Source organism: Myxocyprinus asiaticus, chromosome 3 (genome assembly GCF_019703515.2).
Source record: "Myxocyprinus asiaticus isolate MX2 ecotype Aquarium Trade chromosome 3, UBuf_Myxa_2, whole genome shotgun sequence".
In the NCBI taxonomy this organism is placed as follows: Eukaryota; Metazoa; Chordata; class Actinopteri; order Cypriniformes; family Catostomidae; genus Myxocyprinus; species Myxocyprinus asiaticus.
In genome coordinates this window covers 31,872,024-31,899,823 of record NC_059346.1, presented here as the reverse complement: position 1 = coordinate 31,899,823, position 27,800 = coordinate 31,872,024, and the positions used below count along the sequence as shown (strand labels likewise).

At 38.5% G+C, this 27,800-nt stretch overlaps 1 protein-coding gene across 4 annotated transcripts in view; it reads right to left on the bottom strand.

Annotated features, from left to right (window-relative positions):
- Positions 1–19,138, bottom strand: part of LOC127428636 (ectodysplasin-A-like) — a 63,553-nt gene extending 44,415 nt beyond the window's left edge. For all 4 annotated transcript variants that reach the window (XM_051677110.1, XM_051677120.1, XM_051677130.1 and 1 more), the window contains exon 1: positions 18,726–19,138. In XM_051677110.1, the coding sequence (XP_051533070.1) occupies positions 18,726–19,130 (405 nt within the window). In that variant the 5' untranslated portion in view covers positions 19,131–19,138. The remainder of the gene's footprint in view (positions 1–18,725) is intronic.
- Between the last annotated feature and the right edge of the window lie 8,662 nt (positions 19,139–27,800).

Here is a 27,800-nt window from a genome sequence, read left to right as displayed (position 1 = left end):
GATATGATAATTGGCCCATTTATGAATGAATTATTCAGTCACATGACTTTTGATGCACATCTTGTATTCCTAATAAATTCAATAGGAGTTTATTCTGTAAATACGTTTCCATCATAGCTTCTGCACATTTCTTCTTATTGAATAAATAATTTATCCACCTCAGGTGTGTGTATGTGTTTTTTTTAATGCACATTTTGGATATTTTATTTGCATCTTGGTGTTTCCATCCAGTGGTTTTTATGCAATATCCCAAAATTTGCATAAAATACATGGATGTAAACCCAGCTACTTCAGCTTTGAGTGAAACCTCCAGCACCATAGTTTAAGTGTGCATGCATATAAGTATTTGCCCTCTTAACTAAAACCAGACCCTGGGCTCCATTTGTTCTCTATCTCTTTCTCTCTCTGACACACACACTCAGTCCAAGGGTCGTGTGTCTGGTGCCATAAGTGGTTTGTAAAGTGAGGCGTTTCCATTTGTCTGAAGAGTTTTGAGTGTTTGGAGGGATTAATACCAGCTGATGAACAGAATACAGCAGAAAAAGTGAACAGCTGCAGAGGGAGAGAGAGAGAAAATCAGGGACAGCTCAAAGAAGTCAATTCTGTCATCTGTTTGTCTTCACCCCTGAGCTCATTTAAACCTCTCCGGGCACACACACTGTTTCTTTACTCGCTGAATCAATAACACACCACCCCAAAATGACACACACATACACACACACTACTACAGCAGACATGACATACTATTATACAGTACATCGGAGTGGGAATATCTGGGTCGTGACTTGCGATACTATAATATTGTGATTTTTTTTATAGTGTATTGCGATTCAAAACGGTGTTGTATTGTGATCTTTTACTCACTTGTTTCTAATTCATCTTCATTGGACTCCAGTGCTTTGCACAATGAGTACTAAACTGCCTGCTTTGCATTCTTGAAGAAAGTAAAGGCAAATTAGTGTCAGTAAAGAAAATGATTCCAACATTTTTTCAAGGTTCCAGCATATTCATCATTACTCTAAAATCCCTGCAGTCCAGCTGTATGAAGGGTCTGTACGGACATATACTTATATTCTTGCCCACTATAATTTTGCAGTTTAGTCAAACAGAAATATGTGTTTGTAGAGTTCAATCTGTTTTTCCCAAAAATTTTAATGTGAAAAATCTAACTAAAATATTGATTTTTGGCATTAGAACATTGATACAGTATCATGAAGTAACCCACCTCTAATTACATATGCGCACACAATTTTAAGACACATGCTCCACTACTGCACACCAATATGCACAAATTACTTCAACAGATCAGCACACTCACTTTCACTGTCCTAACATACAACATTAGACAGAGTCAACCATAACGAATCTTGTGGCTTGGACTACATACACACAGACTTACACACATATATCACAAATATTTATCCAGAACATAAGACTAGAAACAAGAGATCACAGAGCCCCACACAACTTCACATATTTTTCAGTCATTATACAGTACATCTGAGCGCATGTTGTTTTGTATGCAAACCATGACAGCTTCAAACAAAAGGCTTGGCTCATCAAGCAAACAGAATACAGAATGCCCTCGACAACTTTAATCCCTCTTTCTCTCTCCTATTTTTGCTTTTCTCAATCATTCTCTCATTATTTCTCTTGTCTGCTTCTTTTTCTCCATATTCATCCTTCCCTGGAAATTCTTTTTTTCTCCATAATGTTTAATGTTTAATGTGTGAGTTACTAGGGCTGGCTTTAAACTGGAGAAAATTAAACTTTGTGTAACACTAAAATCTCCATATACTGTAAATACACATAGATGATGTCTTTAAATGAATTCACAAGTAATGACTATAATACTGTGCAGTATTAGTACAGATGAACATGGCAGAGCAATAACTCCTGCGAGTATAAAAAAAAAGTCTGTCGACTTCCAACTTTAATTCAAGCATTATTATAACTTACCATTTAAGTATTAACAAGGATTTCGGAGTAGGGGGCCTGGGTAGCTCAGCAAGTAAAGACGCTGACTACCACACCTGGAGTCACAAGTTCAAATCCAGGGCGTGCTGAGTGACTCAGTCAGGCTTCCTAAGCAGCCAATTGGCCCGGTTGCTAGGGTGGGTTGAGTCATGTTGGGTTAACCTTCTCGTGGTCGCCATAATGTGGTTCTCGCTCTCGGTGGGGCGCGTGGGGAGTCGTGCGTGGATGCCGCGGAGAACAGCGTGGGCCTTTACACGCACTAAGTCTCCGCGGTACCGTGCTCAACAAGCCACGTGATAAGATGTGCAGATTGACGGTCTCAGATGCAGAGGCAACTGAGATTCATCCTCCGCCACCTGGATTGAGGCAAGTCACTACGAGGACTTAGAGCACATTGGGAATTTGGCATTCCAAATTGGGGAGAAAAGGGGAGAAAAACAACAACAATGATTTCACAGTAAGGGCTTATCTACCTACTCATTCATAACATTTAAATCCTTAATTGTAAACATTTAAATTTTCCTAAATAGATTTTATAGCAGGCCCGTAGTGCATAACTGAAGACAGAGCACTAGCGCAAACTGATGAACTGGTTCAATCTGTTCAACTGATGAACAGAACTGGTTCAGTTCACAGCAACACAACCATTTGATTTTTCATTCCCCAAATTCAGCTGAATAATCAAAGGTTTATAAAGACACAAACGCCGTTCTCAGTAGCTAAAGCTTTAAAAAGAAAGCTGATATTCCCACGCACAAGTGTGTGCCAGCAGCAGACTCTCTTTATTGATGGATATATACTTCTCAAGATGTAATTTGCTTTTCTGAGAACCTTTTTGAACTTGCCAGATTATTTCTGGTCCAAAAGACCCACCCATCAACACACACGCATACACACAAACACAAGCTATCTTGATCACTCACAGATTCACACCATAATCAGTCTAGCTTTTTAGAACAAATTTTAAATTAACATGTGAGCTAATACCTTTAAAGAGATATGTGTGCACACAATCACACACATGTGCCTGGAACGTGTTCAACATCTTGTTCAGTGCTGGAGTCTCTGCTCCACCCTTTCAATAGATTTTGTTTTAATGCCAGACTTTAATGGCTTCATTAAAACACCTTAAAAAAACATTATTTTCTCTTGAGACACAGTGGGACACAAGGGAACTCAGGGATAAAACCTTAATAAAGCTTTAAAGGTTTATATCGTATATTTTCCCAAGACAACCAACTTGAAAGCAGAGTGCCAAAAAGCATCAACACACCAACCATACACAAAGAGGTAGAAACTGAACAGTCAGAAACTCACTTAGAGTTGGTCACTTCGAGGAAGCAATTTTGCGCATTATAAATCACATAATTCTGGCATCATTGAAACTAGTGGTCGACCGATATGGGTTTTGTAATGGCCGATGCCGATTTCCAGAGAGCAGGGTGGCCAACAGTCCGATACAATGCCAATATATCACACAATTTAATATAGTTAATAACACAAACATAAAATTGCTAAAAAAAAAAAAAACAAACAAAAAAACACAAAAATTATAAACTCTTATTTAGCACTATATTTACTCAAATTCACATACAATTTTGTAAAAAAGAATCTAAAAAAATACAATTGTATTTTAAATGGTAGATAGCAATTTCTTCTGATTTCTGTTTAGTAATCAAATTTTAGTAATTTATTTGCGGATTGACGGTCTCAGATGCGGAGGCAACTGAGATTCATCCTCCGCCACCTGGATTGAGGCAAGTCACTACGAGGACTTAAGAGCGCATTGGGAATTGGGCATTCCAAATTGGGGAGAAAAAACAACAATGATTTCACAGTAAGGGCTTATCTACCTACTCATTCATAACATTTAAATCCTTAAATGTAAACATTTAAATTTTTCACTTTTTGAAACCTGCTATACGCTGAAAGGATTTTTACAGTCCTTTAAGATTGTTGCTTGTCAGACTATATGATATGAATGCATTGATATCCCCATGGCACATTGTGCGACATTATGTCAGACTGTACTATACACATCGTAGCTGACTGTGGTCCCAATCATCCCGATTACTGAACATGACACATGGGAGTAGAACAGAAGCGAAACGGCGAGATTTGTTGGTGGAGCTGTTGGTAGAATGTGATTTGCTTGGTGCAGTGCGAAAGTTGCGAGGCGAGGGCGATAGACTATGTTCCGTGACTGCTACTGGGTCCTTGAATAACGTGTAACGTGCGAGTAAGGGCAGCCGGTGGAGTTTCTGGTGCCCCCCTAGGGAGTTGGTGCCCTACGCAGACTGTGTAATAAGACAGCCTGATCACAAATACAAAAAAAAATAAAAAAATAAAAAAATCATCACAGATGCAGAGATTGAACGCGATTGGGAGAGGTAGCCTACAGTAATAATTAGCTACCACAAGCAAAGATACATTGTGGAAATAAAAAGAATTGTGGCCTGAAAAAAGAAAAAGTTCTGTATAGGCTGATAATATTTTGCGCTTGCAAATTTCCTATGGATACTGCACAAACATGACATAGATTTCTATAATTGTATCCTATTGTATCTGCTGATTTGGATTAAAATGTCCCATAAACAGGGGTTAAATTGGGCCGGAATGTCATTTCAGCACCTTCGATTCTAAAAATAAAAGCTTGTTTGTCAATCCATTCAGTTTCTTGTATTCTCCGATGTGGTTTTGTTTGATCCATTTGACACATTCCGTCTCTATTTAGTGAGCGTATTTGTTCAAAAATATTGAAAGTTCATTATGCTTCCCTCTAGTCAGTTCCGGACCCTGGTAGAGTATACGACGGTGGCACGAGACCGCGCGCCCCCGCATAAAGACGCGCGTTCCAATTCTGTACCGCACCGTGATCCGATACAATCTTTTCTTTATTTTTGTTTTGTAAGCTCTGTATTTATTTAATTCGGGGAATAATGCTTTCATAATTGCAGCAGTGTTACACTTTTCTCCAAGTGTTTTCAGCTCATTTATTTATTAAAATGTTTTATATAAAATGAAAAGAAAAAAAAACACTGAAAGAGCTTGAGTAGAGTGATAACTGGGCACAAATGTTGCTATGGTACAGACGCGGAGCAAGTTTCTTTCCAAGTAAATTGGGGTGAGAGAGAGGAGCGGACTATCTCATCAGGCCGTCCTAATAGCAGTTACACTATACAGCTGCGATGCTAAATTTCTGACACTGCCAGAAATTCGGAGGAGGCTAAAAATCATCACAAAGGCTATTAATCGGCCATCTGTGAACATGCCACAACGTTGTAAGACTGCAGATTTTGTCTCACGATGACAGAAATCCTTTAGGATGCCCGAAATTTGTCTCAGATGGCTGAATCGTGGCCAAAATCGTACAGTGTGCACCGGGCTTAAAAGGGATAGTTCACCCAAAAATAAAAATTCTCTTATCATTTACTCACTCTCATGCCATCCCAGATGTGTATGACTTTCTTTCTTCAGCAGAACACAAAGATTTTTGGAAGAATATCTCATCTCTGCAGGTCCATAAAAAGCAAGTGGAATGTAGATCGCTTTGGGTGAGAAACATATCAATATTTAAGTCCTTTTCACTATAATTGTTTAATTCTGGTCGCACCCTGCCTCTCACGTGACGTAACTGTGCTGGTGTCTTCAAATGAAAGCAAAACCAAAAGCTTGTGAACAGTGTTCTCTTGTAAACAAATCAGGCTGCACTTTCAGTTGTATCGCGTCATTTCTCACATGAAATGATGCGAAATCGCGATTACGTCACACGAGAGGCAGCGTCAACCGAGTCCCCTCATGAACGAGCATCGGAGAGCGACTAGAAATGAACAATTATAGTGAAAAGGACTTAAATATTGATCTGTTTTCACCCAAAGCGAACGTTTGCTTTAGAAGACATTAATTGAATCACTGGAGTCGTATGGATTACTTTTACAATGACTGTCTGAACTTTTTGGAGCTTTAAAGTGTTGATCACCATTCACTTGCATTTTATGGACCCACAGAGCTGAAATTGTTTGTGTTCTGCCGAAGAAAGAAAGTCACACATCTGGGATGGCACGAGGGTGAGTAAATGATGAGAGAATTTTCATTTTTAGCTGAACAAAAATTAAAAATTAAGGATAAGGATCTATTTCTACCTGATCTAATCGTTAAAAATGACTTTTGATGGTGTAAACTAAAGTAGTCAGGTTGATTTAGTCATATTTAATAAGTTTGAATAATAGATATTACCACATAAGGTTCTTTTTTTTTTTTTTGATTACCAGACAAAAAAAAGTGTATGTTATCAAAGTCATTCTTGATTTTCAGATTCAAACTAAAGTGGCAAAGACGTGTCTTTGTGCAGGGTGTTCCAAATAATAAGAGACAGTAATTCCCAGCATCCCTCAGATTACTCGCTTCAAGTGCTATGCCCTTCGGAGTGATTAGGGCATAGTGATGTTCACTTTCGAATGGAATTCACCCTATGTCACTGTGGGTATTCCTAGTGGTCTGAAAGGCGAGCTGCAATCAAGTGGTTAGTATTTTATGTGAAGGACAGCGAGTGTATGGCGATTCTGTTGAGTGCTTGGTGTCGAGGCTGGGCCGCACCTGTCTGCAATTTGGCACATACTCTTCTCCACCTGCTCTCTTGATTTATTCTCTCACTCGCCGTTTCAGTCGCTGGCTTTGTTCCCCCCCTCCTCTGCTTTGCCTGGTGTAAAGGGCTCTATGTTGTGGCTTTTAAACAATTCCAATTAGAGACAAACCACAAACCACATGAAACAGAAAGCAAGAGATAGAGAGGCAGGGGTAGGAAGAGAGAGAGAGACAGACACATCTGCTCAACAGCTTGACAGGCACTCAAATGAACATACAGCTCTTGGGTAGAAGAAAAGGATAGAAAGAAAGAGGGTGAGAGAGAGAGAGAGAGAAAGAAAAAACAAGATGAGTAGAAATTAAGATGTGTATGTTTGAGTGCGTTTATGAAATCACTTTCAGTGCTTCAAAGTTAGTTTTTGATTGCACTGAATCCAAACCATTGATAAATCATATACATTTTATTAATTTGTTTTTCAAAGCATCTTACAGTGCATTCAAGGTATGCATTTTTAACAATCCATCCATTCCCTGAGAATCAAACCCACATCCCTTGGCATTGCTAGCACAAGTGGTGTAAAATTCATATATTTACATTTATGTACAGCACATATTTAAAATGTGTAAGAAATATATTTATTTCCATTAAAAACAAATTCTTGCTGGCATGGTGTACAGTACACTACTAAGAACCATATTATGGTAACGATGTTAAATATGTATTTAAATTAATAATTGTCATTAATGTTCCTTTCATTAGGACACTATGAAAATTGTTAATGCTTTATAATTACTCTAATTAATAAACTACTACAAACATAATACACAATAATCTGTTAAGCATTGTATACTACAGTGCATCCAGAAAGTATTCATAGCACTTCACTTTTTCCACATTTTGTTATGTTACAGCCTTATTCCAAAATGGATTAAATTCATTATTTTCCTCAAAATTCTACAAACAATACCCCATAATGACAATGTGAAAGAAGGTTGTTTGAAATCTTTGCAAATTTATTAAAAATAAAAAACGAAGAAAAAAAAAAAAAAAAAAAAACACACATGTACATAAGTATTCACAGCCTTTGCTCAATACTTTGTTGAAGCACCTTTGGCACCAATTACAGCCTCAAGTCTTTTTGAGTATGATGCTACAAGCTTGGCACACCTATTTTTGGGCAGTTTCTCCCATTCTTCTTTGCAGGACCTCTCAAGTTCCATCAGGTTGGATGGGGAGCGTCGGTGCACAGCCATTTTCAGATCTCTCCAGAGATGTTCAATCGGGTTGAAGTCTGGGCTCTGGCTGGGCCACTCAAGGACATTCACAGAGTTGTCCCGGAGCCACTCCTTTGTTATCTTGGCTGTGTGCCTAGGGTCGATGTCCTGTTGGAAGATGCACCTTCACTCCAGTCTGAGGTCCAGAGCACTCTGGAGCAGGTTTTTAATCAAGGATGTCTCTGTACATTGCTGCATTCATCTTTCCCTCGATCCTGACTAGTCTCCCAGTTCCTGCCGCTGAAACACATCCCCACAGCATGATGCTGCCACCACCATGCTTCACTGTAGGGATGGTATTGGCCAGGTGATGAGCAGTGCCTGGTTTTCTCCAGACATGACGCTTGCCATTCAGGTCAAAGAGTTCAATCTTTGTTTCTCATGGTCTGAGATTCCTTCAGGTGCCTTATGGCAAACTCCAGGCGGGTTGTCATGTGCCTTTTACTGAGGAGTGGCTTCCGTCTGGCCACTCTACCATACAGGCCTGATTGGTGGAGTGCTGCAGAGATGGTTGTTCTTCTGGAAGTTTCTCCTCTCTCCACAGAGAAATGCTGGAGCTCTGTCACAGTGACCATCGGGTTCTTGGTCACCTCCCTGACTAAGGCCCTTCTCCCCCGATCGCTCAGTTTGGCCAGGTGGCCGGCTCTAGGAAGAGTCCTAGTGGTTCCAAACTTCTTCCATTTACAGATGATAGCGGCCACTGTGCTCATTGGGACCTTCAATGCTGCAGAAATGTTTCTGTACCCTTCCCCAGATCTGTGCCTCGATACAATCCTGTCTCGGAGGTCTACAGACAATTCCTTGGACTTCATGGCTTGGTTTGTGCTCTGACATGCACTGTTAACTGTGGGACCTTCTATAGACAGGTGTGTGCCTTTCCAAATCATGTCCAGACAACTGAATTTACCACAGGTGGACTCCAATCAAGTTGTAGAAACATCTCAAGGATGATCAGTGGAAACAGGATGCACCTGAGCTCAATTTTGAGTGTCATGGCAAAGGCTGTGAATACTTATGTACATGTGATTTTTTTCATTTTTTATTTTTAATACATTTGCAAATATTTCAAACAAACTTCTTTCACATTGTCATTATGAGGTATTGTTTGTAGAATTTTGAGGAAAAGAATGAATTTAATCAATTTTGGAATAAGGCTGTAACATAACAAAATGTGGAAAAAGTGAAGCACTGTGAATAATTTCCGGACGCACTGTATAGATAAAATGAGTGTAGTAATGTTCACATTAACACGTTTCCTTGTATTAGCATATATAGCCTAAAAAATTAATGGTTATTTGTTTTATTTGTGTACTATAATGTGCTTTTCTGTTTATAGTGAAATTGTCTTCTCTCTCTCTCTCTCTACAACAAAGTCTTATTGTATATCACTGGGTCATCAGTTTGTATAGGTCAGAGGTAGTAAAACGTGTTTATTGCCAAAAAATAAATGAATAATAATAAAGATAATTGAAAAGTATCCATATCTTCAAATCCACCAACTTAAGAAAAGGGCAGCATCCTCCATTTTGTGACCGTCTTAAGCATTGACACGTTGGTCGTTGAATTTCTTCGCCTCCTCTGGTGTATTAAATATGAAAGTTTCTTCCTCGTAGGTTACTCTCAAGCGAGCTGGGTAAAGCAGCTGAAATCGTATGCCCTTCTGGTAAAACGATTGTTTAATGCCATTGTATGAAGCACGTTTCCTTGACAGGGCAGCACTGAGATCTGGATAAATTCTGACTGTACTTCCCTTGTATTTCATCTCATGGCGTCTTGCCCATCATAACACTTGCTCCTCGTCTTGAAATCAGTGGAAGCACACCACAAAGGGCCGTGGATTATGGCCATTCGCCGGCTTTTGGCCAGGTGATCGGTGAGTGTTGGCGGCTTGTCAAAGACCTCCGGGCCCATCATCTCTAGCAGCATTTCGGCAGCAAAGGTGACAGGGTCTTGGCCACTTTCACTACCCTCCGGGACATTCACAATCCTCAAATTGGCTCTACACTATCGGTTTTCCAAATCCTCAATGCGATCCAGAAGGGTCGTGTTCTGCTTTTATAGGGTTTTGATTGCGTTTTCGGCCTTTACCACTTTTTCCAAATTCTCCCCGGCCTGGGATTTCGTTACAGCCAAATGGCTTTGAAAGCCATCTACAGTCTCTCGCAATGCGTTCACCGAGCTTTGCAAAGGACCGATAGACTCCTGAATCACAGCAGAAATATAATCTCTGATACAGATTCTTGTTTAGTTAGTTCAGACACCAGTTGGTCCATAAAGACAGTTTTCAGGCCCTCATCACAGCCTGTTTGTCGCGGTTAGAAGTTGCGGCCATGGCTGCTAGTTTGCTAGTGATGCTAGTGGTGGTCCTCGTTGTCGGCGGAGCTGAAGCATGGGCTTGATTCTGCTTAGAATTACTCATAATATACAGGGGCCTGGGTAGCTCAGTGGTAAAAGACGCTGGCTTCCACCCCTGAGTTCACTAGTTCTCTAGTTCGAATCCCAGGGTGTGCTTAGTGACTCCAGTCAGATCTCTTAAGCAACCAAATTGGGATAACCTCCTCGTGGTCGCTATAATGCGGTTCGTTCTCGGTGGGGCGCGTGAAGTTGAGCGTGGATGCCGCGGTGGATGGCGTGAAGCCTCCACAAGCGCTATGTCTCCATGGCAACACGCTCAACAAGCCACATGATAAGATGCACAGGTTGGCGGTCTCAGACGCGGAGGCAGCTGGGATTTGTCCTCCGCCACCCGGATTTAAGACCACGAGGACTTAAAAGTGCATTGGGAATTGGGCATTCCAAATTGGGTGAAAATAAATAAATAAAATAAAATTGCTCATAATATAACCAGTGATATTCTAGATGAATATATCTATAGTAATTTAGATTTAAGTAAGTTAGATTTTAAAGGGTAGGTCAGAAGCCCTTCTTCCTGATGCCTCACTCCTTCATGGCTATACCGGAAGTCCCCAGGAAAATCTCTCTCTCATATTATATATCCTAGATATTTACGTTTAGCAGGGATATAAATTTACAGTGCAAATTATGGTTACTTCAGGGATGCTTGTGCATCAGCATTAGATGCTGGAAATGTCCCGCCCCTTAATGAAACTGAAAATATTATTGGTTAGCAAATATCCAATCATGTCTGAAATGAAAGTTCTGATTAGTGGACCAGCTTAGTCAGTCTGTCTGTCTTGCCAGTGCCATCAGTTGCGCTCCCGCATCTCTGTGCACATTTAGAGTGAATCTCTGTACACTTAAAAAAAATAAATAAACACGTTTCACTCAACGGTGCTGCGGCATCGCGTTAGTAGATTGAAAAAGTTCCATCACTTATTTTAGGTGGGCTTACGCGAAATCCTAAAAAAGATAGGTGGGCATACGCCTAGACTACACTACTGGCTAGCACCATGTTCTACTCATTGAGAATTCTGTATCACATGGTCATGATTCCTTTATCAGTCTACAACACCTGTACAACACTCACAGCCTTTAACTGAGAACAGCTTAAACCAGCCAAAGTAAGATCAGGGTTAGATGTCTTCAAATTTTCAGATGTTCTTCAAACTTTACTGATTAAGCTACTGCACCATATTTGATTGTTTTTGAGGTGACTGGGGTGTAAATTATGCCTGTAAATAAGAGTGTAAATTAGGGCTGACAATTAGTTATATTCCTTTTTTATTTAATGTATACATTTTGTGCAAAAAAGGTTTAAAATATAAATGTAACAATATAAATTGAATATGGCTTTTCACATTTTCACATAAATAAGTATTTGTTTTTGTGGAGTTTTTGTTAATCCTATTACAGTTACTGTTCTTATAAAAATATATTTTCTTGAATTATATGTAGAATATCAATTACATACAGTTAAAATGTAAAAGAGCACAGAAATAAAAGCATATATCTGTGATTATGACAGAGAGATCTCTACAAATGTCACTGTCATCACTTTTATTTCCAGCCTATGATCTGCAGAGGGTGTGTGGAGTCTTTACAAACAGACCCCATACAGATGTGCATGTCCACACATACAGATTAGGGCAGGTTTAGATTGCGAGCATGTTATGACATATGGATTACATTATTGAGAGCAACATTTCATATGATTCTCAGAGGACCATCAAGAATACGCTGGTAATGACTCCAAAAACAACACAAACCTCTGCTCTCATCACAAACCACAGGGAGGTTCACATATCACAGACAGTGAGATAGATTGTCCTGTTTAGTCAAGCCTCAAGTCATCTTCCTTTCTCATTTCTCTCTTTTTTTCTCTACAACTCCAAATGGACCGAGGTTTCCCGAACAACACCCATGAAGATTTCAAGTTTCCAAATGATCAAATATTCACCTAGCTATATTCAAATTAATTTGACATCCTTAATAAATCAAATTACACATTACAAACCTTTAATACTGAAACATCTAAACTGCCTTTGTTCAGAGGAGCAAATTCATCCGGAATGTCAGATTTTGAAATCTCACATAGTTCCTGTAGTATGGTTTGATAATAGGAGGCCTTGGCCTTAAACACACACATCACGCATTACCTTTTGACCTCTGGGTTTACAATGACAGATTATTGTTTGGCCACAGACAATTAGTTTTTTTCTGAAAAGCTCTCAGTCTGTGAACCCCAGGGTGAACCAAACGTGTTTAAGATTAGACAGAGGGAATTCCATTCAGTGTAAAACAAACACACAAACTCTCACATACACAAAGATGTCAAAACAAGAAAGCAAACCACCAGGAAACACAAACCATTGCTAAAAGTTTAAACCACCACAACAGAGAGAAAATACAATATTAACAGATACAGACACACGAACACCACAACAGAGAGGCAGAGCATTCCTCACAAAAGCCGAGCAGGACCAGAATAATAGCTGCTATTATACGTTCACTGTCAAACATACAAACTAAGGGTCTAACAGACAGACTGACATGCATACACAACCAAACAAAAATACAAACATACACTTATGCAAAGCAGACACACACACACACAAGGTTATTTAGGGACAGCAGTCCTGACTAGGGCTGCAACTAACGATTATTTTGATAATCGATTAATCTAACGATAATCAGAAGGATTATTCGACTATTCTGCGATTATTGCAACGATTAATCATTAGCTCTTAACCGATTATTCAGCTTGTGCCCCAACTTAAAAGGTTGTATTAAACGTGCTTACTAACAATAAAGAGGACAAAATCATCTTCTAAAAATACCTCTAAATGACATTCACTGAATTAAAGGGAAAAATACTTTTTATTAAGTTTAATTCAGTAAAGAAAAAATCCTATTGTTATCAAGTGTTTTTGTCTTGTTTTCCCATTTAAAATTGTCTAAAATCCTTAAAACAAGATACATTTACTTGAGAAGCAACATATGAGATATTTAGACTTGCTTTAAGAGAATGTATCTTGAATATAAGTGTATTTTGTATATAAGTGTATTTTTTCACTTGGTTATACTTCTTTGAGTGCAGTAAAGACAAAATATACTTATATTCAAGATCTATTCTCTAAAAGTAAGTCTAAATATTTTAAATGCTGCTTCTCAGGTGAATTCATCTTTTTTTAAAGGATTTTTAGATATTTTAAAATATTTGTATTTTTAATATTATAATCAACATTCTCAGATAAAAAAAATTCTTCTGCAGTATAGCTGCTGAAGAAAATGTACATTGTTTTAAAGGAGTTTTAGATATTTATATTGGAATACAAGCCAAAACAAAAACTTATTTTGTTGCAGTGTATAATGGGCCGGAAACTATCCTCTCTCACCTTTCTGTTCCCTTCAATTCCATCTTTAACTCTCAAAAAAAAGAAAAACCTCTCTCTTATTAATATAGCTGCGTATTGTCAGTTCTCTTCACTATAAGAAATGCACAGTGACATACTGTATATTATAATTCAAGAAGTCAAGAGCCATCATGCTATAATCTAGCTGCATTAAGCGTGCGCGCTCGAGGGATGAGCGTCTCCGCGACAGAGTGTGCATCAGCCGGGTGCAGTTTCAATCTCCCCCTTAGATCGGGACATTCGTGCAACTCATAGAAGAGGCGCTGACCACACAGAGAAATGCCAGTTTCAGAGTTTGTAGTTATTTACATAACCTGCTTCCTTATTATTGAACTTAATTAAAGCTATAACACGTTAAATATAACTGCATTAATGATGTAACGCCGGGGTGTTTCCTTTAAATACACTCCACATGCAAGTTTTGCTTCAGCAGAGCATTAGCTCCAGCTCCACTTATTCCACAACGAATAAAGTACTCCTGTATTTACTTATTTTGTATTTTTGCATTATAATTCCCTCATACTTTGCAATCTACATCATCTGAAGTGCTTTGGAAAGTTTAGAGTGCATCTGAACTGTGAGCTGTGTAATTCTTCCTCTCCTCAGTCAGGCACGAACTGCAGTGCTGCTCTCGCGCGTCATCATTAGAGTTTAATGTGATCTTATGTTACGTTAAATACGTTAAATAACGTCTATTCGACAATGAACATTTTTGTTGACAATTTTTTTTATTGTCGACATTGTCGATAACATCAACTAATCATTTCGGCTCTAGTCCTGACAATGGAGCAGTGTGTTTTGAGTCAAAACCAATATAAGGCCATATTAATCACAAAGAATTTCAGATTCTATTTCACATGACAGAAACCTTCATTTGTTGACACTAATAAGAGTCCACTGAGCCATTTCCACTTCTTTTTTAAGGTGGCAGGGCTTGTGTGAAGGGTCAGATGTCAGGGGTCAGTGAGCATCTGCACTGGGTTTCTTGACCAAAGACACAGTGAATGTGGTCAAAGAAGCAACAGATAACGTAAAACCTGCAGCCTTTCAGCTCTGAATAACCTCTGCATAAAGGGGAGTTAAGATCCACCTCATCAAAACAAAACCAACAACAGAACTGCAAAATGCATATTTCTGTTTGTCCAACTACGCCCTGGTTTTGTGGTGTCTTTCACATTATCTATCTATCTATCTATCTATCTTAAATATCTATCACTGTTTCTGTCTTTTATATCTATATCTATCTGTCATTTTTATATCTATAATTTTTATATCTCTATCATCTATCTATCTGTTTTTTATACCTATCAATCTATCACTTTCTGTTTTTTATATCTATATGCCATTTTTATCTATCTATCTATCTATAAATCACTTTCTGTCTTTTATATCTATCTATCACTCCGTCTTTTATATCTATATCAATCTGTCTATAATATCTACCACTGTTTCTGTCTTTTATATCTACAGTATCTATCTATTTATCTATCTATTCATCATGCCGCTTTTGTGTGTAATTTTAAAGCTTTGGTTCCCAAACTTACACACACATCTGGGTTGGCTGTTGTCTGGGACTCCTTAAATAGATCCAGCTGTTTAAAGTAAAGCCATTAAAGTCATGCAAACATTCGGTTTCTACAGCGCACAGCTCTCTAACACCTGTTTGGCTGAGGTGAACCCATTCTTAGATCCCTCATTAGTACACATACACACACACTTTTGTAATCAGACAGAGCAGCGCTCTGGGATATATGGCTAACACTATATCAGATCTAAGATGTTGATCAACAAGCAAATTCCTTACTGCTAACTCAAAGGACAAAGGACTCACACACTGAGTGTCTGTGAGAAACATGCGTGTGTGTATTAGTTACAGCGGTAAATAGTTGAATAAAGAGTAATTAGAGTTTGGCTGACTCCATCCATTAATGTAATATCCTGTCGAGGAGGAATCCCATACCTACAAAGCTTAATAAGGAATTGTGTGTGTGTGTGTGTGCATTAGAGAACTCACACTGTGATTTGGCCACCTGCCATAATGCCTGAGAGAGAGAGAGAGAGAAGACATTGAGGAAAATATTCCCTTCTCTTTCCCATACTCTTTCTCTCTCACACACACATAAGGTCTAACAAAGGAAGGGTCTGATCTACACTGTAACAGGTATGATCCTTACTGGAACACATACAGGGCTGATTAATACAGTAACAGGGATGGCTCTGATGTGTACTGTAATTAGGAGGTGAACAGCATTTTCCACAGCTGTTACTGATATTAAGTGCTTCATGTATGGACTTATACCATACACTGATATTCAGTACTTTCATTTAGTTAAAGAAAAGCAACTTTGTCAAATACACCAAATACTGAAACTTCTATTTTATCAAATGTAAAACGATTTAGCTCGTTTTTGTTTGCTTTGGGAAACTACATTATGCATAGCACTTTTCACATAACAACACAGTGGTCATATGACACACACACTCTCTTTCTGTGGTTTGCTTGCATGTCATATTTATGCTAATAGATTAACCACACTCACGCCTCCCTCCATCAATCAGAGTTGTCATGGTTACATGCCTTCTAAAGATCTGACATGCATCAGTGCAATACTCACAAACACATAAATATGCACGCACATGCACACAGTAACACGCAAGGACACACCCCCATACACACACAAATGTCATGTACACACATACTTTTGCTCTGAGGCAAAAAATTAAATAAAAAAACAATTCACTTCAGGAAATTTTAGGTGATTGTGTTAAACCACGCACCAAACAATATCCAAAATAGTTTGCCAGGTCAAGGTCCACAGGTTTGATCCCATGTGAGAGCCCTCCAAACTCTCATTGAGATTATGCCCTTGAGAAAGTTACTTAAAGGAATATTCCGTGTTCAATTCAAGTTAAGCTCAATCGACAGCATTTGTGGCATAATGTTGATTACCACAAAAAAAGTATTTAGACTCGTCCGTCCTTTTCTTTAAAAAAAAAAAAAAAGCAAAAATCGAAGTTACATTGAGGTACTTACAATGGAAGTGAATGGGGCCCATTTTTGGAGGGTTTAAAGGTGAAAATGTAAAGCTTATATTTGTATAAAAGCACTTACATTAATTCTTCTGTTAAAACTCATGTATTATTAGAGTTGTAAAGTTGTTTAAATCATCATTTTTACAGTCATTTTAGGGTTTGTTCTCATTACATCGTCATGGAAATGAAGTTTTAAATTTGGCTTTAACTTTACACAGAAAAGGTTAGTAAGTGATTTTATCACACTAAAATCACACTAACACTCATACTGTTTATGTCTTGTGGCTATACTTTTGAAACCGTGAGTATTTTAATGTTTATGGATTGTCCCCATTCAGTGACTCACTGTAACCCAGATTTTTTCCTTTTTTTTTTTTTTTAAGAAAAGGAGGGGCAAGTCAAAATAAATTTTGCGATAATCAATATTGAACCCGACTATAGTGGAGGTTGCACCTGAAGGAATGTATTTGTCTTGGATTTTAAAATGACCATGAAAGTGAATGGTGACTAAGGCAGTCATTCAGCCCAACATCTCCTTTTGTGTTCTACAAGAAGAAAGTCATACGGGTTTGAAACAACACGAGATTAAGTAAATGATAACAGAACTTTCATGTTTGGGTGACCTTTCCGTTTAACTCCCTGTACAATCAGAGAGACATGCGAGGTTCATTAGAATGTCTTTCAAGCCACAACCCCACCCTTAAGTATAAAATCTGATATCGGTTTATCAAGGAACATGTCCCACTGAGCAAAACCACAGTAAGCAAACTTGTTAACTACTATTGCCCTTTACACTAACTTTTACTGTTTTTTACAAGCAACTGTATGTCTCTAGAGATATAAACAAACATGCTGCCTGATGTGTTCTAGTTTAAACCAAATAAGCTGCTGCTTATGCATCACTATAAAAATAAAAAGAATATTGATATTTTATTACATGATTCAATTGATGGATAAATAGTACCACGTATATACATGTACATTAGATTTATTCCTTGGATTTATCCGTATACGTAATTCTACGTTTACAAAGCCACTGACCTCCAGTGCTGCTAATAAAACGCATCCCTGAGCTGTGCTCTCTGCATCCAGCAGTAACGCGCTGCCCGCGGGGTGAACATGAGGAAACGCTGCGACGAGCATGGAGTTTTGCCAAAGGAATCAAACACGAGTCCGGGCCAAACCGCAGCGAAGGCTACATAAACAGCGACCTGTGCCGCCTGACAGTAAAGTGCGTCTGATGAAGAGAGCTCGTAAAAAGGACAGATGTTGTTTAAACAGAACAAATGTCGCCCGCAGGTGAACGATTCACAGTTACGAGAAGCGCGTCACACCCGGGCTTTTGACGCACAGCGTGACTGGAATGAGAGAAAACTAGATAGGTGGTTGTCTTGACTAGTGTTTCAAGACCTGCCCTGGAAACCAGAAGGGTGCAGGTTAAATACATGTGCCCTCGACCAAGACCCCGGGTTGTTCCAGGAGGGCTGTTCTGGTAATGTGTCAATTTCTAAGGGCCGTTCACACCGAACTCGTTTTTGCGTCCGTCCGCGCTGTTCTTTTTTTTTTTTTTTTTTCTATGTAAACATCCGCTAGACGGACTGACCGTCGCGCCGCGTCTCGCGCAGATAGCTTCGTTCTGTTATAGATATTTGTTGCGCTGCGTCTAGAACGCGTTGCGTCAACTAGTCGCTTTAGATAAAGACAAATAATTAGTAATTAATTTATTTAGATAAATATAACCTCTTAACGTGATAATTTAATAAACTAAATGTTATGACCCTTGGCATTGACTTAAAACTGACAACGTATCATCTACATCCCTCACAGTATCTTTGTACCTACTTTCTGTCTCATTCACAGTCACTATTTAGAGGACGTGGACTCTAACAATAGGTCTCCAACAAGCAAACACAATCAACTGAATGGGGTGGGAAGACAATAAAAAGGGCGCCTTTGAAATTCTTAATACAATAACAGAAGTTGACGCACACTAAAAGTGAGGTTTACTTGCTCTTTTATAGAACAATAGATAACTTCGTCTACCTGTTCGCCTATTGTTGGGTTGTCGGTGTCCGGTAACCGGGGCACTGGCGCTGTGGCTTCATAGTGCGGCAATGGCCCCGTTGAAGACACATCATCTTTGTTCTTCTGCGATATTTCTCGTTTGAGCTCCGAGCGCAGGTCCAGGTAGCAGAAGAGCGTGATGAGGTGCAGAGAGAGCGAGAGGATGAATAAACTCAGGAAGATTTTGCAGTTGTTGCATTGACTTTGGCACTCACACGCTGCCTGTGTGTGCTCTCGGTCCTCTAACTTCATCGGATCGCGCTTCGGTACCATATCTGCGTGCAGGTCAGTCAGCATTGCTTCTGATAACCGAACTTCCTTGTCCTCTCGGCGACTGTTGGGTTCGGCTGGTCGCGGTGTACACGCACTTCTCTGCGGGCTCATCTGGCTTCCTGACCTCGGACTGCGAGGATACTGGCTGATAACCTACTACGGCCAGATCCAGAGACCGACCCCCTAACAGCTGATTGGCTGCTGGTGCGACGTCATCTCATTGAAAATCCTCCCGCGGAAAAGTGGCCTTTTTTTTTTTTAGAGCGCGAGGCACTCCAGATAGGACATTCATTTGGCGACTCGTCACAAATCATTGTAGTGGCAACAATTGCGTCATACCTCTGAAAGGAAAAATCTGCAAATAAATTAGCTGATGTCACACGCGCCTTGGCTTCATTTTTTAAAGTTTGTAATTGGTTTAAAAAAAATAGTTTGGTTGTTTCTAGTTAGAATGCAGTCTTCTAGTTCTTCTAATCTTTATAGATCATGAGTGAAAAATGTTACACTCACTACAGTAGCCTGTAGTTTATTATACCTGTTCGTGTGCAGTACTGCATGTTCTTTCTTTCTTGCTAAACTTTCCCTGGCCAAATGTTGGTACATTAGGCTTACTCAGTGAGAGTTTGTGTGTGAAGTTCCACATCTTTAAAGTGTTAGAACAGAGGAATGGTAGTGTAATTGTGGCATATGTTGAGAATCAGAGTGTTAAAAGCAGGACAGGACTGCCAATCAAACGAAAAACATCAAATGACACACACACACACACACACATGCACACACTCACCCAAACTCATACACATGAACTCAAACACACATGAGCACACACTGCCTTTCAAACAACATAACATTTTATACATACATGGACTCCAGCTACACACATTTATCATACTGTCAAGGACCAAAGCACACACACACCATATTAATTAGATTCAAAATACACACAGTTATTTATTACATTGGCAAAAGTCTTCTGCTATGTGCTGTTTTAGATGACTAACAGGTTTCTATGGAAACTACTAATAGGAAAACTCAGATAATATTTGGAAAGTAATTTTTCTCTGTCTTTCTTACCAACACACACACGCACACATGCACAGGTCATGCCGTTTTTGAAGATCCTTGAAAAAAAGGTGAATGGTGGCCATAAAAGCGGCATAAAAGTAACATCTGAAAGTGAAAATGGAGATTTAAAGTAAAAAGGATTTCAATATTGATTTGTTGATATCACCCCCACCTATCATATCACTTCTGAAGATATGGATTTAACCACTTATGGATTACTTTTATGCTGCTTTTTTCTGCTTTTTGGACCTTCAGATTTCTGGCCACCATTCACTTGTATTGACCTGTTTCATGTAACGTCACTATGACCACGCCACCATGTTTATGATCTAAATTCCATTTACCTTCAGTGTGCTGCGCTGTAGGATGAGATAAAAATCTGCAAAATGTTTGTTTCTATTTGTTTCTGCTGTATAATTGAGCCAAATTGTAATTTCTCTTTCAATAAAGTTTAATGTTTTAAGTGACACAGCTACATTTCGCCAAAGTCAAGCAGCGATGAAGAGAGCAGGGATAAAACACTTGTGGGTTTTTGCTCATTTATTCAGACATGTCAGTTATCTGTACACAATTATATTTATAACATCATCAATTCGGATACAATAAAACTGGAAATGCACATAGGACGGTGTTATTAATAACACCCAGACTATATAAATGTATGACATAGATCAAGACTTAGCACTGATTCCAAAATGACACCAAGATTCCTGACTTGATTTTTAGTCTTTAGACCCCTGGTGTCAAGGTATTTCATCTTTGTTGTTAAATATGATGGATTCTGTTATGTCTTTGTTTAACTGAAGGAAGTCATGGAACATCCAGCTGTTAATTTCAACAATGCATGGGCACAGAGAGTGTATGGGGCTGTAGACACTTGGCAATAGATTTAGGTAGATCTAGGAGTATTTGTCTAAATAGCTATAGTGATCAATTTTGTTGTTGTGCAACATTTGGCCTAGAGATTGAACACAAGAGGTGCAAGGATTGAGCCCTGGGGAACGCAACATTTGGTATAGATGGTGCAGTATAATAACCTGATTCATCATAACTGCTGTGGGAATTTTCACATACTCAGAGTAACTAGACTGCAGAGCAAACCAAGAGGGCTGATGGGGGCTTTCTTACTCTCTATATCTGATGCTATCTCTCTCTTCATTGCTTTCTCACCCTCTGTTCTTGCTTTGCTCACAGCTGTGCTCTGTGTACTGCAGATCCTCTGTGACCTCATAAAGCTGAACCTCATTAATATGGTTTTATATTAAATTGGTGCTGCTTTTATTCAGCTCCAGACTCTTTAATCTTAAATCACTTAAATATTCACAGCTACACTGCTGCTGAATCAATTCAGCGCCACAAACACATACACACACGCTATAAAAAATGATTCCTGTCCTCAGCAAATATAGCTCATTAAAACAAACAGATTTTACTTATAAAATTAAGTTTTGCACAATACTTAATTTAAAGCTACAATTATTACAAAATATATTGAGTTTATGGCTTACTTTTAATAACGAAGAAACATTAGTAATTTTGAGTAAAGTCAACATTAATCTGGAGTTTAGTCAATTTAACAAAATTTTTTAGGATCCAGGCAGATTACCATGTGATGCACAGATGCAGAACTTGATTGACTTTGCAATTTGGGGCGGCCATTTTCGACGACCAGACCTCTTCTGTTGATCCACAGTGAAGGTAATTAAATATATATGTTATGTGAAATAAGTAGAGCTTTTCTTCATCAAATATTATGACGATACACGTTTCTGTTCTTTTAAATAAGTTTAGCTGGCAATTTATTACATATCTAATGTACACTGTTAAACATGTGTCTGCAGGCCGGGGTCTCCAACTTTTGTGAGAAGTAAATGTATTTGGTAACGTTGCTTTCATAAGATGAATGTTAAATAATGGTGATTAGCAACTTTTTTTTGTCGGTGCGAAAACAGGATGGGGGTCCGCAAGTAGTTATATTTCGCCGTCCGACTCCGCAGGTAAACATGACACAACGCGCAGCATTGACAGAGCAGAGCCGCCATGGCTGTTTTTCACTGATTACAAACATCGCCCCTCATTAACACACAGAACAAATATATATGCATCTCTGCTGCGATCTGTTTCAATACGTGGTGGGGATACCCGCCCACTCCCACCGTTAATTATGTTCATGAATTCAAGGCTCGACTGAACAGTGAGAACATTTACAGTGATTTTTCAAGATGATGTAGCAGACCTGTGTGTGCATATATTGAATAGAGTGTGAATCATGACTCTTGAGTGATCTAGCCAGGCCGGCGTTTCCCCAAAGCATCGTAAGCCTAAATAGACTGTAGAATCCATCTTACAATTCAGGTTAATTTTGCACTCCGGTCCCCAAAGCCATCGTTACTTAAAGGTATAGTCCACCCAAAACATGTAAATCTCTCTTATCCTTCCAAACCCATATGACTTTTGTTCATCTTCAGAACTTCAAAAGAAGATATTTGAAAAAAGTTGTCAGCCGTTTATGTCCATACAATGAGGGTGAATGGTGACCAGCACTTTGATACAAGTACATAAAGGCAGCATCAACGTAATCCATGTGACTTGTGTAGTTTAATTAAAGTCTTCTGAAGCGATTCGATTTCTTTTGACAGTGTGCAAATAACAACTTAATTTTTGTTATTTATTGCACACATTGTGGATTAAACCACAGAAGTCTTATGGATTATGTTGATGATGCCTTTATGTGCTTTCTGGAGCATCAAAATGTTCATCACCATTCACCTTCATTGTATGGACACAAACGGCTGACAACTTTATTCAATTATCTTCATTTGTACAAAGAGCTATTCATCTAAGAAGCTATGATACCTAGCCTTTTTGGCTGAATTGCTATTCTACTTTCTGAATTTCTTTTGTTTTTGTACATTTGTTTTTGTGTTTTAAAATTAGTTGAGCCTGTTACACAAGCATACAACACAACAAAGATTATATAAACAACATACTCAACTCTACACCGCACTAAAACACACACGCACACAAGCATACAACGCCACAAAAATTATATAAACAACATATTCAACGCTACACCGCACTAAAACACACATGCACACAAACATATAACGCCACAAAGATTATATAAACAACATGCTCAACTCTACACTGCACTCAAACACACAAGCATACAACACCACAAAGATTATATAAACAACATACTCAACTCTACAGGTGCATCTCAATAAATTAGAATGTCGTGGAAAAGTTCATTTATTTCAGTAATTCAACTCAAATTGTGAAACTCGTGTATTAAATAAATTCAATGCACACAGACTGAAGTAGTTTAAGTCTTTGGTTCTTTTAATTGTGATGATTTTGGCTCACATTTAACAAAAACCCACCAATTCACTATCTCAAAAAATTAGAATATTTTGACATGCCAATCAGCTAATCAACTCAAAACACCTGCAAAGGTTTCCTGAGCCTTCAAAATGGTCTCTCAGTTTGGTTCACTAGGCTACACAATCATGGGGAAGACTGCTGATCTGACAGTTGTCCAGAAGACAATCATTGACACCCTTCACAAGGAGGGTAAGCCACAAACATTCATTGCCAAAGAAGCTGGCTGTTCACAGAGTGCTGTATCCAAGCATGTTAACAGAAAGTTGAGTGGAAGGAAAAAGTGTGGAAGAAAAAGATGCACAACCAACCGAGAGAACCACAGCCTTATGAGAATTGTCAAGCAAAATTGATTCAAGAATTTGGGTGAACTTCACAAGGAATGGACTGAGGCTGGGGTCAAGGCATCAAGAGCCACCACACACAGACGTGTCAAGGGATTTGGCTACAGTTGTCGTATTGCTCTTGTTAAGCCACTCCTGAACCACAGACAACGTCAGAGGCGTCTTACCTGAGCTAAGTAGAAGAAGAACTGGACTGTTGCCCAGTGTTCCAAAGTCCTCTTTTCAGATGAGAGCAAGTTTTGTATTTCATTTGGAAACCAAGGTCCTAGAGTCTGGAGGAAGGGTGGAGAAGCTCATAGCCCAAGTTGCTTGAAGTCCAGTGTTAAGTTTCCACAGTCTGTGATGATTTGGGGTGCAATGTCATCTGCTGGTGTTGGTCCATTGTGTTTTTTGAAAACCAAAGTCACTGCACCCGTTTACCAAGAAATTTTGGAGCACTTCATGCTTCCTTCTGCTGACCAGCTTTTTAAAGATGCTGATTTCATTTTCCAGCAGGATTTGGCACCTGCCCACACTGCCAAAAGCACCAAAAGTTGGTTAAATGACCATGGTGTTGGTGTGCTTGACTGGCCAGCAAACTCACCAGACCTGAACCCCATAGAGAATCTATGGGGTATTGTCAAGAGGAAAATGAGAAACAAGAGACCAAAAAATGCAGATGAGCTGAAGGCCACTGTCAAAGAAACTTGGGCTTCCATACCACCTCAGCAGTGCCACAAACTGATCGCCTCCATGCCACGCCGAATTGAGGCAGTAATTAAAGCAAAAGGAGCCCCTACCAAGTATTGAGTACATATACAGTAAATGAACATACTTTCCAGAAGGCCAACAATTCACTAAAAATGTTTTTTTTATTGGTCTTATGATGTATTCTAATTTTTTGAGATAGTGAATTGGTGGGTTTTTGTTAAATGTGAGCCAAAATCATCACAATTAAAGGAACCAAAGACTTAAACTACTTCAGTCTGTGTGCATTGTATTTATTTAATACACGAGTTTCACAATTTGAGTTGAATTACTGAAATAAATGAACTTTTCCACGACATTCTAATTTATTGAGATGCACCTGTACATCGCACTAAAACACACAAGCGTACAACGCCACAAAGATTATTTAAACAACATACTCAACTCTACACCGCACTAAAACACACACGCACACAAACATACAATGCCACAAAAATTATATAAACATCATACTCAACTCTACACTGCACTCAAACACACAAGCATACAACACCACAAAGATTATATAAACAACATACTCAACTCTACATCGCACTAAAACACACAAGCGTACAACGCCACAAAGATTATTTAAACAACATACTCAACTCTACACCGCACTAAAACACACACACACACACACACAAACATACAACGGCACAAAAATTATATAAACAACATACTCGGCTCTACACCGCACTCAAACACACAAACATACAACACAAAAATTATATAAACAACATATTCAACTCTACACCACACTCAAACACACTCACACAAGCATACAATGTTGTTATTTGTGACAGAATGTACACTGTTGTTCATTGATGTTTATTTTCAGTCATTATTTTTGTCAAATGCCTGTTTAATGGCAGAACACAGCATACACCATTACACAACACACAAACACACACCATTGCACAGTAGATTTGCACTTTATTTCAAACATACTTACATACAACAAAACAATATTAGACAAATCATAGACATGTTTCTATTAAAGCAGTAAATTGATGAACAGATGAAAATGTTTTAAGAGATGTTTTAATAAGTTGCATTTGTCAAAAAATAAAGAAATCCTTTACTATTCACCAGTTGTCTGTTATTTCTTCCACTCATTTTAATGTATAACTAATTTGAATTAAATGATCAGTACCTAGGTATTTTAAGTTTCAAGAACTTAAAATTATTAATCTATACAAGCTTAAATTTTATAATGAGGTAAACAAGACTTTTATGGTAGAAATATCTTAAATTTATTGGTAAAAATAACCTAAATAAAATATTGTCACACCAACCAATACATTTAAGCAAAACCGTTTGCTGGGAAACTAAAATATTTAAGCATTGCCAACTAAAGGTTTTTAGGTAATATTGCTTAAAATTCCATGTGAAACTCACTATGCAAAAATGATTTTTTCTCCACCAATTTGGAATGCCCAATTCCCAGTGCGCTTTTTAAGTCCTCGTGGTCGCGTAGTGATTTGCCTCAATCCGGTTGGCGGAGGATGAATCCCAGTTGCCTCCGCGTCTGAGACCATCAACCCGCGCATCTTATCACGTGGCTTGTTGAGCGCATTGTCACAGAGACATAGCGCGTGTGGAGGCATCACACCATCCATGCTCAACTCGCCACGCGCCCCACCGAGAACGAACCACATTATAGCGACCACGAGGAGGTTACCCCATATGACTCTATCCTCCCTAGCAACCTGGCCAGTTTGGTTGCTTAGGAGACCTGGTTGGAGTCACTTAGCATGCCCTGGGATTCGAGCTAGCGAACTCCAGGGGTGATAGCCAGCGAATGCACTGTATTTTTTATAAATCCAGCATATTATTTTTTTTGCGTCTGTCTCTCTCACACACCAACAATATGCTATAACAATTCATGATGGATCTCTAAAAGCAGACATTACAAAATAATGTAATTAAAGTATAATTTCAATAGCTCAACCAACACAGAAAGTCTGGAACAAGTTGTAAACACACACACGCCTACACATACACACTTATGAACAAACAAGCACAAGAGCACGCACGCAAAAATACTTGCCATATAAACACACACATACACACTCGCAGACATGCACACACAGACACACAATGCACCAAACCCAAAAAAGAAATGCTGCAAGGAATATGCAGTTATGGGTCGTAGGCCCTTGGACAGTTTAAATTAAATTATACAAATTAACTTAACAGAGAATCCAGCTCATATGAGCCTGGAGAGTCTAGAATCAGGGTGCTAAGAGTTTAAGAAAACAATAATTACACACACGCACACAGATGTAGACATCTCGGGAAACAGAATGTTCTAAAGCTTTGTGTAACAATAGTAAATGCTGATTAAAGGAATATTTCATCCAAAAATGAAAATTCTGTTATAATTGTCGTTAATGCTGTATTATATAGAATACAAATGATCTCCCGCGTCTTTGCAATACAATGGCTGTAAATAGTGCCTCACTTTAAAATAAAAAATGTTTCACATGTTAAAACAAGAACTTGAACCACTGTGAACAAGCTTCTCTCATCATAGTTCCCATGAACGTGCAACGGACGTCAATATTTTTGCTGAAACATTACTGTTTCTCAAATTGTCTCAAATATCTTTCTCAAAAGACTTGAAATATGATGCACAAGTCGCATGGACTACTTTTATGATACTTTTGGGTTTTTAAAAGAATATTCAGGGTTCGATACAAGTTAAGCACAATCGATAGCATCTGTGGCATAATGTTGATAACAACAATTAATAATCATTTTGACTTGCCCCTCCTTTAAAAAAAGCAAAAATCTGGGTTACTGAGAGGCATTTACAATGGAAGTGAATGGGGCAAATCTGTAAACATTTAAATACTCACTTCAAAAGTATAGCCACAAGATGTAAACGATATGCGTTTTCACTTACTAACCTTTTCTGTGTAAAGTTAAATCCAATTTTACAACTGTGTTGCCATGGCGACATAACACCGCAACCCTGCAATCCCACAAAACGACAATTTAAACAACTTTACAACTCAAATAATATTTTTTTTTTTTACAGAGGTATTCATGTAAGTGCTTACATAAAATTAAAAGCCTCATATTTCTGCATTGAAACCCTCCAAAAATTGGCCCCATTGACTTCCATTGTAAGTGATTTACTGTAACCTCGATTTTTGCTTTATTTAAAGAAAAGGGACAGTTGAAATAAAGTTTAATAATTAGCATTATGCCATTAATGCTTTCAATTAAGCATAACTTGTTTTGACCCCGGAACATTCCT